General features: G+C 40.4%; 1 protein-coding gene across 1 annotated transcript in view; it reads left to right on the forward strand.

Annotated features, from left to right (window-relative positions):
* The first annotated feature begins 1,237 nt into the window (after positions 1-1,237).
* The window catches only part of DNAJC10 (DnaJ heat shock protein family (Hsp40) member C10), a 28,309-nt gene continuing 16,600 nt past the window's right edge, over positions 1,238-12,946 (forward strand). The window contains exons 1-11 of the mRNA XM_074911031.1: positions 1,238-1,387; positions 2,080-2,443; positions 4,128-4,293; positions 6,068-6,118; positions 7,466-7,548; positions 7,734-7,865; positions 8,693-8,786; positions 8,997-9,074; positions 10,285-10,328; positions 10,692-10,829; positions 12,164-12,253. Of these exons, the coding sequence (XP_074767132.1) occupies positions 2,243-2,443; positions 4,128-4,293; positions 6,068-6,118; positions 7,466-7,548; positions 7,734-7,865; positions 8,693-8,786; positions 8,997-9,074; positions 10,285-10,328; positions 10,692-10,829; positions 12,164-12,253 (1,077 nt within the window). The 5' untranslated portion in view covers positions 1,238-1,387; positions 2,080-2,242. The remainder of the gene's footprint in view (positions 1,388-2,079; positions 2,444-4,127; positions 4,294-6,067; positions 6,119-7,465; positions 7,549-7,733; positions 7,866-8,692; positions 8,787-8,996; positions 9,075-10,284; positions 10,329-10,691; positions 10,830-12,163; positions 12,254-12,946) is intronic.

The raw sequence follows: 12,946 nt of genomic DNA on the forward strand, positions 1-12,946 counted from the left end.
AGTTTGTAATAACACAAAAATTATAAACGTATTTCTGAGGTACACTCTACTGGAGGTTAATATTTTTGTCTTTGTTGACTAAATAGTTTGTTTCCCCAAATATTTCACAATGGAAAGGTTTGTTCAGATGAAGCTGAGAAGCAGACACAAAAAGCATGAATTGATTCACTTTCGACATGAGCTTCTCTGTCAGCTTGGCACCGGCTGAAGTATCTAACTCACATTTGGCTTTGCCTACATAAACGAGAGTAAGTTCAGAGTAAACCTTAAGACTATTTGACGTCATTTCAAACAAAGCCCCACATGGAGGGGCAAACTGCAAGAAATTCTCGATTATAGACACTGCAATGTAATCCAGAATTATCTTTGAAACAGAAAATACTTGCAAAGACTTCTTGCAACGTGTATGTGTTTGAGAACCTGCTTTCCAGGCCCTGTTCTTAAAACCAAGTATGTTTTGTCTCCACAAATAATAACCGGTAGCAAGCTCAATACTTCTCAGCCATGCTAGAACTTGCAAAAGTGCACCCCACCCCCAAACCGAGTGGGGTGTCACTTCCGAGTCCCCTCGGAACCCGGGCACTGGGCACAGCGCTCCGCCTGGGCCCGGGGCGGAGCCGCCGGCCCGGGGGAGCCGCCGGCCCGGGGGAGCCGCCGGCCCGGGGCACGCTTCGCGGGTTACTGGCTCTGCCGTCCCCTGCCCGGCGGGAAGCGCCGCGTCCCGCGGGAAGCCCGAGGCGCTGCGCTGGGCCTGCGTGGCTTCAGGCCTCCGCGCCTCTGCGGACGCGTGTCAGGAAAGGCAGGTGACCGCCTGAGGGGAGAGCAGCGCCGCGGTCCCTCCGCCCGCGGGAGCCGCTCCCCGCCACCGGCCTCGCCGAGGCGAGGGCAGCTCCCCGAGCCGCAGGGAGACTCCCCGGGCGAAAGGGACCCCCCGGAGGCCATCTATCTGTGGAGACCTGTAGGGCACCCTCGGGCGGGCTTCTGGGCTCCGGGCACAGGCTGGAGGCCCCGGGGCGGGCTCTCCTGGGGACGCGGCTGCCTCCGGGACCCGCCGCTGTGCCGACCGCCCCGGGTCACCCCCGGGCGCGGCGCCGGCAGAGGCCGGGCCGGGCCCGGCTGTGGCAGGGGCGGCCGGGTTGTCCCGGCAGAGAGCGGCCGGGAGGAGCCGAGACTCCGCCCAGGGCGGGCGCGGCGGCCACGTCAGTCCCGGAGCTGCCCCGCCCCGCCCCGGCCCAGAGCCGGATCCCGCCGCGGGCCGCCCTTCCGCCCGGCTCCGGGGTGGCGGCGCCGTCGTCCCATGCTGCCCCGCGCCCGGCCCGCTCCCGCCGCCGGCTCCGCGCCGCTCTGAGCCGCTGCTCGACGCCGCCGCCGCCCTCCCTGCAGCCCGGTAAGCGCCGCGCCGCTTCCCGGGAGCCCGCCCGGCACCGAGGCCGCGCCGGCGGGGAGGGGACCGCGCGGCCACCCCGCTGCGGCAGCCCCTCGCCGCACGCCCCGGCTCCCGCCGCAGCCCGGCCGCCCCCCGGGGCTGTTACCGCCGGCTTCGCCGCGGCGGGCGGCACCCGGCGGCCCTCCCGGTGGCGGCGGCGGCATCTCCGCGTCCCGCGGGTCCCCTCGCCGGGGCGGGCCCAGCCGCGGGTCCTCGGGCTGAGCGCGGGCGGCCCCCGGGGTCCGCCCGGCGGTACCTGCGAGGGGCGCCCGCCGCCTCCCCGGCGAGCAACCCCCCGCCCCGCAGCGGCTGCTGGCGCCGAGCGCCCCGGTCCTTTCGGAAGAAATGTCCCCCTGCAGCACTAAAAGTAAGTTTGAAAGAAAAGTGAGCCCTAGTAAAACCGCTTTTTTTAGCGTGATAGAAGTGGCAGGTCTTGAGCGCCATTCAGTAAAGCTTTGCGGGGTTACCTCACGCACAATATGCGTAATAAAGAGATGGCCCGACACTCGTGTGCTCGTCAGAAAGCAGGTAATCGGCCGTCAGGAGGCTTCACGTTCGTGTGCAGCCTGCACAAGCTGGCGATGGGGTTCTCTGCTAACGTATATTTATTGAATAAGTAGTACTTAATTGTTTCTTCCTCCCTTTTCTTATAGGTTTTAACTTTTGCAGTACTTGCGACATGAAGTAGGACCACCAGCATTTTGAAGCAGCTCTGTCACAAGTACAGCTGTATCCCTGAAGAGTGGCAGATTTACTGGAGACTTCTTCCCAAAGCCTGCTTGAATTGGAACCTGTAAATTTTCCAAAAGCTTCATAATGGAGCTCTTAGTATCCAGAGGACATTATATTAGATATTTCAAAAGATCTTTATTGCTAGTTTTAGTATGTCTAATAGTTCTTGTGTGCACTGCTCAGGACTACTACAGTTTACTTGGAGTAACCAAAGAGGCAAGTAGTAGAGAAATACGACAAGCATTCAAAAAACTGGCATTAAAGTTGCACCCTGATAAAAATCAGGTAAGTTACATCTTAAGTTACAGTAAGTTACGGGTCAAAGCTGTTGAGTTAATGGATCTTAATGTTTAACCAAAAAATGGTTTTAATTTATCTAAAGTGTTTCTCTGTTCTTGTGAATTAATGTAACCACCTGATAACATGGTTCAGCTCAGACTTTCTGAAGAGAAAATTTCCGAAAAGGTGTAGATTGAACGTACATGGTTGTGTTGAATTTGGGCCATGTTAAATTGCTTTAGTAAAAAAAAAAAAAGGAAAAAATTTATTTTGTGATTATATTTTTGTAAATAGATGAAAATTTATGTCTGTACCCTATTACCTTGTCGGCAAACCGATGAGTTTGTCACTTCCCATTGAGCTTAGGGGAATTTACTGTTTCCCTAACATGAAGTCTCATCTAAGCAGCAGATGCCACCAGCCTGTATTGAGACATCAATCTCCAAGTATTGAATAGGACCGCCAGGGCCTAGGGAAGGGTAATAAGGAGCTCTAGAATAACAAGAGAGAGAAGACTGGGAATGGCTCAGTCTGTGCTACCATATTTTCTGAAGTACAAAGACATCACTTTTAAATTTAAACATCATCAGTTTTTCCTCAAAGTTTCCTGAAATAATCAGAAATTCACAGGAAATATGAGGGTCTGGATCTTTATACATGCAACTACACATGCAAGGAGCCTGGAAGACAGTAATGTTCCATATGAGCTCAGGGCCCTCCTGCACAGAGTATGTTGGAGCCTCTTGAGGCGCAGATGTTTTGTAATGGATTTGAAAATGGCAAAGCTCAAAGAGAAAGCCAAATCTCAACAAAGTTAGAAATGCCAACTTGTAGCTATTAACTGCGAGTTTTGTTTTTCCTGTGTCGATACCTTCACACTTAATAACATTTTGGGTCAGATTCTGTAGTTTCCGAGTATGCAAATACTACTAAAGATTTTTCAATCGGTTATTTTCAACATTAAAGATGATATTTAGAAGATGAAGCTATTACACAAATTCCATAATGGTAATTAATTTCCTGTGTATCTAGGTAAATAAGTCAAGAATCTTCAAGAAGAAAATTATCTTTTGAATGAAATGTGTAAGCAGAAGTTAAAAGGGTGGGAGAGTGCTGCGGATTTTGCTCACCACTGTTACACTGCACCAGCTCAGAACTCAAACTGATGTTCAAAATACATTTGCAGATTTTTCACCAGTCTAATTCTAAAGCTACCTAGAGCAAGAATGCTTTTTAAACAAAAAAGAGGGCCTCTATCTACACCATAAAATAAGAAGCCATGAATCTATCTTTATAACAGAGATTTTCAAACTGGATGAGTAGGGACTCTAGGGGAGTAGAAAAGAGTACAAAGTAAATGGTAAGTCTTCATTCTCGACTACTTATTTCTTTTCTTCTGTTGAAGAGAGTTGAAAGATGAGGGATCACTGGAGAATGTAACAGCCTCCAGCTCCTTTTGTATTTCAGTTAGTACCTTAGTGGGGATGAAGAAGTGAGGAGAAGATGCATCTGGCTTCAAGAAAGTAAAATTTTAATGTAGCTTGTTTGCAGATCACTGTGTAATGTCTGCTTCCATCACAACTGACATCTTAAGTAGGGATATAAAAATATTTCCAAATATTATTTTCTCAGCATTATACATACAATATGGCTTATTAATTAGGTACTAATTATAGTTTTCTTTACCTAGAATGATCCAAATGCACATGAAAATTTTTTGAAAATAAATAGAGCATATGAAGTACTTAAAGATGAAGATCTACGGAAGAAGTATGATAAATATGGAGAGAAAGGTCTTGAAGATCAGCAGCAAGGAGGTCGTTATGAAAGCTGGCACTTTTATCGCTATGATTTTGGTGAGTTACATGTCTGTGATGTGCTTAAAACCGTCACAAGTAAATGCAATATTCAGATCTGTAACAGATCTTTTTACAGATTAATGACTGCTCTGTTTTTCTCCTGTAGCTGTTTTCTTGCTGTTGACCCAATCATTTACTTACCCTGTAAATGGCTACCCAAAAATACCGAAAATGTGATAATCTATTTACCTAGCCTTTTGTTCCTGCTGCTTACCTTTTTACTGGTCATCTAACTTCTTGTTCATTTTTTTTAAAGTGCAAAGCTTTTTTGTCCACTTAAATTCCTGTGGTAATGTTTCATCAGTATCCCTTTTAACTCTTTAGTGCAGGAAGACCTTTTTTGTTCAGATAAAGTCTTCTCAAGTGGATTTTGAGAGGTTTTTGCACTGTCAAGCCTGTTTTCTATGCAGTTATACAATTAGAGATCAGTAAAGAGGTAGTAGAAAATGAAAAAATAACAACAGAATCATACCTAAAATGATCTTGAGACAAGTTATTTAATGCTTATCTCAACAAATTTTTAGGTAGCTGTAGGGAAGAGCTGGGATAAACCATTCTCAGAGCTGCTGTAACAGGAGTAAGCTTAAATAGGGAGCTGAGGAACATGGCTTGACTGATATGAAAGAAGAAGCTGAAATGAACCTCCACCATGGCAAAATTTTTTTTCTGGTGTAGTTTGATTTAGGATGTCACAATCTCTAAAAAATTAATGTCTGTACAAATTGAAACTGAATAAACCAGAGGTGCAACTATCACAGGAAAATACAGAAATTATCCTAGAACTTCAGGCAGATAAAATTTCTTAAATCTCTTTATCTGCCTGAAGTTGCATTGCTTGATTGAGAAATAATATCCTTGAATGTTTGATAACCAGCTATTTGGAGAGTATCTATAGCTATATTTTTACATTTTATATGTGTGTGTGTGTATATATATATATATAAATATAGATATTTTTATATATGTATGGGTGAGTCTATGTATTATATTACATGATATGTAAATGGATAGTAATATGGCACCTCTAGAAATGAATTTCTCTCATTATTTATTTGCATGTAATCCTTGTATACCTCAGGTGAAATGGCATCTCACCATGTTAGGTACTGTAAAAGATCTGTAGCCATAGTAGCGTAATATAATGATATTTAATAGTATTTTTGGTATCGCTGCACTGCCTTTCTTGCGTACTTGAAGTAGTAGACTTCTTTAGTGATGTTGTAGGTAGGACTGGTTAGCTTTTTAGAAAAAGCAGTCTTCCTTTATTCTGTCCACTTTATTGCACTGTGTTCACACCTTTGGTTAGTGGGAAAGCTTGTGGCTGGCATGCCTTTGTGATCTAAATAGTTTAGATAACCAGAGGCTGAGAGAAGAAGTGAAAGCTTACAGACACTACATATAGCACTCTCAGTGAGAGCCGAAGCTTCTTGAATTTTAATCTGACAACCGGTTGATGTTATTTCTAATGCTCTTGCCATAACACTGGTAGTTCAAGTTCTCTGCTCGCTCAGTGGCTGGTCTACTAAAACACCAAAGGAACTGCTCTGTTCTGGTGGTGGTTTCTGTAGCATGAGGGTGTGGGAGTTAGTAAGAGATTAAACTAAGTTTACTTATTACTAAGCAAATACAGCTTTGTTATAAAAACGATCTTTGCAAGCTTACTATTTAAGGGTACTGTCTTCCGTTTTCTGTCTCGTGAATAAGATGATAGTTTGTTTCTTCATTTTAAAGATGGCAAAAATAAAAAGCAATCGTTGGGTTTTTTTAATAGGTATTTATGATGATGATCCTGAAATTATAACGTTGGATAGAGGAGAGTTTGGTAAGTTTTAAATAAATAACTATTTGTTTGACAACATGGCAACCCAAAGTAACAATTTTTCATTCTGAGCTCTGTATCTATAGACTTCTATTACATATCTAGACAAAAAACTGTCAGAAAAATCTTCGGATGGGAAAACAAAACAAAACAAAAACCCCCTTAACGCTTCCTGGTAAATGCTAGTTAGCAAACAGATGAATAGCAATAAACAGTTTAGGTTAAGTTTGAAAGGTATTCTTGGAGATCTGTAAGAGGAAATTATTTGAATTAGAATTTTCTTTCTCCTAATTTATTATTACTACTTTTCCTATTCATTTTTTTCTGTGAAATCCAGTCTTGCACAGGGGTTCAAGACCAGAAGGTGATACCAGATACTAAAAACCACGGCTAAGCAAAACAAGGTCAGGAAAGATAATGCTTTCAGTGAGGCTATCATCCAGTTTTTTTCTTTCAAAGTTATAGCCAAGATGCTTATAACTAAAAGAGACTAGAGAGAAAAAACACTGGATTTTGTGTGATTGTTTTCATCTGCATTTTGAGTAGTTTCCTTTTCACGGACTAGATCTACATGCTGAACCAGTTTTGTAAACTGTTCTGATAGCAGAACCTCATGATGGTCTCCGTGAGAACCTGGTCTTGCTTTGGTTAATTGATTTGCAGAATCTACACATTCCTTAGTTGTCTTGTTTGCGAGGATATTTTAATATAGGCAAATACAACTTAGAAAATTCGCTATTAAAATTATGTCCAAAAATAATGGAGAGTCTGAAAGCCATATAATTCAAGCTGATAACCACTGTGTGTGTATATTTTGTTGCCATTGGGGTTTTTTTATAAGCAAGAGTATTTAAATATGTTTCCCTTGGCTTTCCTAGTAATTATATTAACTGGGATTTTTAAATTGCATTTTCACGTATTAGACAGGGACCCTACATAAAAAGATTGCCTAGTGGAACCCAGAAAATACATGAAGTGATACAAGGAAATGGAAAGTTCTAGTAGGAAAAAGACTTTTAGAACCTCTATTTTGTTTTTAAGGTAATGGGACATAATCTATCTGAAATGTATGATAGTGTAGTCTGTAGAGAGTGCGTTTGTTGTTAATTAATGGAACAGATGTTGGAAGTCAGGGTGCTGATATCCTCCGAAATACGGTTTTTGTGCACTTGCCTAGAGCAGCGAGTGTGTGCACGTGAGGTGCAATATTTATCCCATCTGAATTACTGTGTCTGACATTAATACTTAATTCAGTTTACTTAATTTGGCGGATAACGATATAGTAAAAATGCACATTCTAGCTGTAACTACATTGTAGATGTGTATTACTTACGATTCTCTTCCATCTAGATGCTGCTGTTAACTCAGGAGAACTGTGGTTTGTGAATTTTTATTCTCCTCGATGCTCCCACTGCCATGACTTAGCACCTACGGTATGTATAACAAGCAAATTAACTCTGAAAATTCATTGGTTTTAACAGCATAGAACTTAGTGTATTTTTACACTGAAGCTGAAACCAAAGACAACAATTTAAGATGCCAGGAATAAAACGTGCTGATTTTTCATTATATCTTTATAGGAAAATATCCTCTTTTTTTTTTTCCCCTTTTTTTCTAGTGGAGGGAGTTTGCTAAGGAGATGGATGGAGTAATACGCATTGGAGCTGTCAACTGTGGAGATAATAGAATGCTTTGTCGAATTAAAGGGATTAACAGTTATCCCAGTCTGTATGTTTTCAAAACTGGAATGGTGAGTGATAAAACTTTTAGAAGCACTTTTAGGAAGATTGAAATCTGGAAGAGTGTTATTTCTCTAATGCTTGTTCAATCATTATATAAAGATCTTTATTTTAATCTATTACTTCCTTTAAATAAATTACTTTTTCTCTTCCGTCACCTTGGTTGAATTAATTTAGGAAGTTAACTTCATAAATAGATATGTGGTGCTTAACGCTGGTTTTTTGAACCATTTTACCATGCAGCAAGCCCTTCTGTTTTGGGAAGGTATCAGCAGTGTGCTGTAGTAAAGCGACATGTCTACTTAAACAGTTTCTCTTACAGTATTGTAATGGAATTTATCAAATACAAAGAGTAATCTGTAGTTTTGAGTCCTAAACAAACTTGGAAATTCCTTCCACAATATTTCCTCCATGCTAGCTGCATTACGTACATCATGCTTTATAGCTGCTTAAGTAGTGGTACCAGGGGCGGTGTACAAATTGTGCTTGAATAGTTGGGTACATTTTGATGGTAAGATTTGAGAGTTTGAACGCAGAGGTTGTGCATATACTAAATGGAAGCAATTTTTATGTAAATAGAAATATAATCATTGAGAGTTGGGGTTTTCCAAGGCTAAATTGTCCTGGTGTTGCTGGACTAGGAAAGAAATCACATTTAAATAAAAGATTAATTTCTAACATTCTAATATGGGAGGGAGAGAACAATTAGAGCTAAGGTTTGTAGGGGGTTGGGGGCTGTGCAGTTGCGTAAGCACTGTTACAAAAAAAAAGTAGGGTTTGGGGCTGGCTTTTTCTTTTTTTTTTTATTTTTATAAACTTTTTTCTTTGTCTTCTATAGCAACCAGTGAAATATTACGGAGACAGGTCAAAAGAGAGCTTGAAGAACTTTGCCATGCAATATGTTACAAGCACAGTTACTGAGTTATGGGCAGGTAATGTTCATTTATTTTGCTTGGGGTGTTGTTCTTGAAATTGCTGTTACAAATATGGCAGAAACTAGGTCTACAACTGAATCTCAACTGTTGCTAAGTGTTATTTCTAAGATTAAAAATAGTTTACTGTAATTAGCTCATAAATATAAAACCTTTTTTCATAGTCACATTTAACTAGTCACAAACTGATGCAAATTGTTTCACTCGTAGGAAACTTTGTTAATGCCATTGAAACTTCATTTGCTTCTGGTGTTGGTTGGCTGATCACCTTCTGTGCTGAACGTGGGGGTAGGTGTATTCAATACTTTTCAAACAGGGCAAACAAAACTTTTGATAGTGGCGTAATCCCTTTTGCTTTTAATAAAAAGATGCAAAACATCTTGGATGATCACAGTATTTTGACTGTGGGTCATTTAAGCTCAGTTTTAGAGGCAGTTTGACAAAAGGGACATTAATAGATTATGCTATTGTGCTTCTGCAGCGTCACGTGAGTCATTAAACCAGCACTCAAGTGTAACCTCTGAGGAAGGGAACTGGCAGAACAGACCTTTATTTTCAGTTTCCAGCTTAAGATCAAATGACAGATACTGCATAGGTGCATGCCAGCTTGTCATGATAGCTGAGTAGAAGCAAGGGTGTACTTCGCCTTTAAACCACCAATATGCAAAAATTAGTTGAATATTTTCTTTGAAGAGGTTTGGACCTAGTAATTGGCTCTTACCACTGATGTCATGACAGTGTTTAGATTTACATTATTTTTTCTGTCTGTTTGTCACTGCCTTTCTTGCAGTCAGTATTGGATACAGTATATGAGAAAGTTGCCTTCATTAGCTGGTAGAGCTAAGTAAATGTGCTACACCTTTGACAAACAAAGATTTCTCAGTTTTATGAAGAGACCTTTGTTCTGTGAACTGAATAACCAGAGCTGGACTCTTGGATTTACATCAAGTAGCAGTCCTTTTGTTAAGTTTTCAACTTTGGTCCAGTTAAATTGAGGTTGATGCATCTTATTTTGGAAAAAAATCTGCATCGGAAGGTCAACTATTCAAAGTCTGGATGGGTAATTAGAGCATATAATGTTTTTATTATAATGAGTTATTATTTGAATCACAGAAAATTGATATTTCCATTGAAATCTCATTCCAAGATGGTATGTAGTTACCTCTTCTGGCTTCTTTTTAAACATTAAGATGAAATTTGAAAGGTCAGTCTTAGTATAGTAAATAATATATTAAAATTTTTAAAATGAGAATTCTGTGTTGATGAATCAAGGGAACATTATTCATTTTATTTTTAACTTGAGTAGACAACCATCAAGTGATGATTACTAGAGGTTACAACTTGAAGTCACTGAAATACCGGATGAATAGCCAGGAAGCATGGCTCTTGAAATAGCATACCTTTGTAGGGAAGAAGGGGTAATTCTAAACAATAGTAGGTTTAGTGCACTAATAATTTGAAGTTTTATGTTTGTAAAGAAATCATTTTTATTTTGCAGATTGCTTGAGTTACCAAACACGCCTTAAGCTAGCTGGCATGTTGGTAAGCAGCATTTCACTTTGAAAGCATTACCTGTTATATTTAAAACAACGGAAGGGAAAGCATCAAGTTGTAGCTAAAACTCTCACAGAATTTAGTGGAACCAAGATTTCACCCATTAATTTTCAGAAGAGTGAAATATTTTGACTTAATAGCTATTGGAATAGCAATAAATTTTTAAATAATTTTCTAAAATATGAATGAATGTTAACTAATGAATTAGTGTAATTTCTTTTCATTTTCTAAATGTTATATCTAATTGCTTATGTTGGGATTTTCAAAATCATTTCTGAACCTGAAATTAAAAAATACTCTTTGGTTTTGGTTTTGTTTTGTGGTTGTATGTGTTTTGTTTTTTTGTTGCAGGAAGGTCTTGTTAATGTAGGCTGGATGGACTGTGGCACCCAGGGTGAGCTTTGTGATAATTTAGATATCTCATCTAGTACTACAGCGTACTTCCCACCTGGAGCCACCATAAATAACAGAGAGAAAGGAGGTGTTTTGGTATGAATGTTTCTCAACCATTCTGTATTTAGATAAAATAAAGTGATGACAGTGACCAAGGAATGTATAAACAATTTCCAGATCGACTATGTACTACTGAAAAGATGTTTTTTACTTCTTTCTTCTAAGCTTATACACCCTGGTATGAGTTTATATGCCTCCTGGCTTCTAAGTCAGGGACCCCTGGAGGCTGTCCCCAGTTTGCTGGTATGCTGGGAGAGCGAGCCGGAGCACACTGCAGTAGCAGCAGCATGTAGCTCTGCCTGCCAGCTCCTTGGGAGCCTCCCTGAGCAGCTGTAGGAATCCAGGGGTGGTATGTGCTCTGTGACAGGCCCAAGAGCCAGTTCTAAAGCTGCTACCCAGCTACCCTGGGCAAGCTTGGGAGTCTCTTCTAAGTAACAAGCGATAGGGCAAGAGGAAATGGCCTTAAGTTGTGCTAGGGGAGGCTTAGGTTGGTTATTAGGAAAAATTTCTTCACCAGAAGGGGTTCTTAAGTATTGAAACAGGCTGCCCGGGGAAGTGGTTGACTCACCATCCCTGGAGGTATTTAAAAGATGCGTATATGAGGTGCTGAGGGACATGGTTTAGTGGTGGAATTGGCAGTGTTAGGTTAACAGTCTGACTTGATGATCATAAAGGTCTTTTTCAACCTAAATTATTTTATGATTTGCCATGTGCCCCCAGTTTTTATTCCAGAAAGAATATGCCCCAGCTATCACAAGTTTGAGAAATGCTGCTCTGAAGGGAGTACTGACATGTGTGATAAAAGTACTCCTACGATGTCTGTCACTACGGATTATGCTGTTTGGCTCTATTCTAATATTGCAACCTCCTCCTACACTTGTATGGGAGACACTTCTCAGTTTGAAGCATGGCTCGTTCCTTTATTGTCACTACTGTTACCTTTAAAAGGAGGAAATTAATTTGTAATTTACCTACTTTCAACCTTGTAACTTACCAACTGAGTTACTGATTCGCGTAACTTCCTAAATTTTAAAAATTACTGAAATTTAAATCTGTACAGTGCAGTTAAGGAATGCTGTAAGACTAGGTTGGAGATCTTGTAAACTTAGTTGTAAAATTTGGTTTGAAATTTGAATTTGAGACTTTTAGCCCCTGTTTTGGCAAAATATGGTATCTTTAATATTGCAAGAAAACAAAGTAAAATGCATTATTCTAAGATTGATGTCTGTGATCAAATGACATACATACTCTTCAGCTGATGGAAGGGAACAAATCAGAATAATTTCCCTGACACTTTGACTACTAACCATAAACAATCAGGATGATTTTTGTAATTCCTTATACTAACCATAGCTAACTTTCCTTTCTAGTTTCTTAACTCCTTGGATGCCAGAGAAATATATCAGGAAGTAATGCAGCATCTGCCAGACTTTGAAATTATCTCTGCAGCATCATTAGAGGTAAATTTTTAAAATTTTTTAAAGCTTTCTTTAAATAATGTATTTTTATATTTTTTTATCATTACATTTTACATTTTTCAATTCCTGTTGTCACAGCAAACTTCTATTTCACTGAAATTTTTTTTTTCCCTCTGTAGCCAGAATTATTTAACATGGTTTGTCTATGTTTACTGTGTTTAGCAAAAGAACTAAAGTAAGGGGTGAGGGTATATTTAACAGGAAGATAGAAAACCACAGAAATTGCCATTGCAACTCACTCTGCAATTGTAACATTCTGGTTACTTTTTACATCAACTACACTTGTAGAGAACTTCACTTTGAATGTATTTTGTCAGTAATGTAAAAAAAAATAAAATACTTTTAATCCATGATAAATTATATATGAATTGAAATTAGAAGTCATAAAATTTCCTCATCTCTTGGAGAGCAAAAAGACGAAACCTCGTTTCACACCTGTAGTAGCACTTAGCAGCTTGATCTACAATAGGAAATGCACGTGGAAGCAAAAAGTATAGAAGGGTGTTGTGGTTTGAGCCCAGAGGGCAACTGACCCACCACACAGCTGTTCACTCATACCTTTCCCTCCCAGTGGTGGGAAGGAGAAAAATGAATCAAAAAGCTTTGGAATGGAGATAAGAATGGGGAGGGATTGATCACCATTAACAGTCACAGGCAAAAGACAGACTTGTTAGG

The sequence above is a fragment of the Athene noctua genome, chromosome 7 (assembly GCF_965140245.1).
Source record: "Athene noctua chromosome 7, bAthNoc1.hap1.1, whole genome shotgun sequence".
In the NCBI taxonomy this organism is placed as follows: domain Eukaryota; kingdom Metazoa; phylum Chordata; class Aves; order Strigiformes; family Strigidae; genus Athene; species Athene noctua.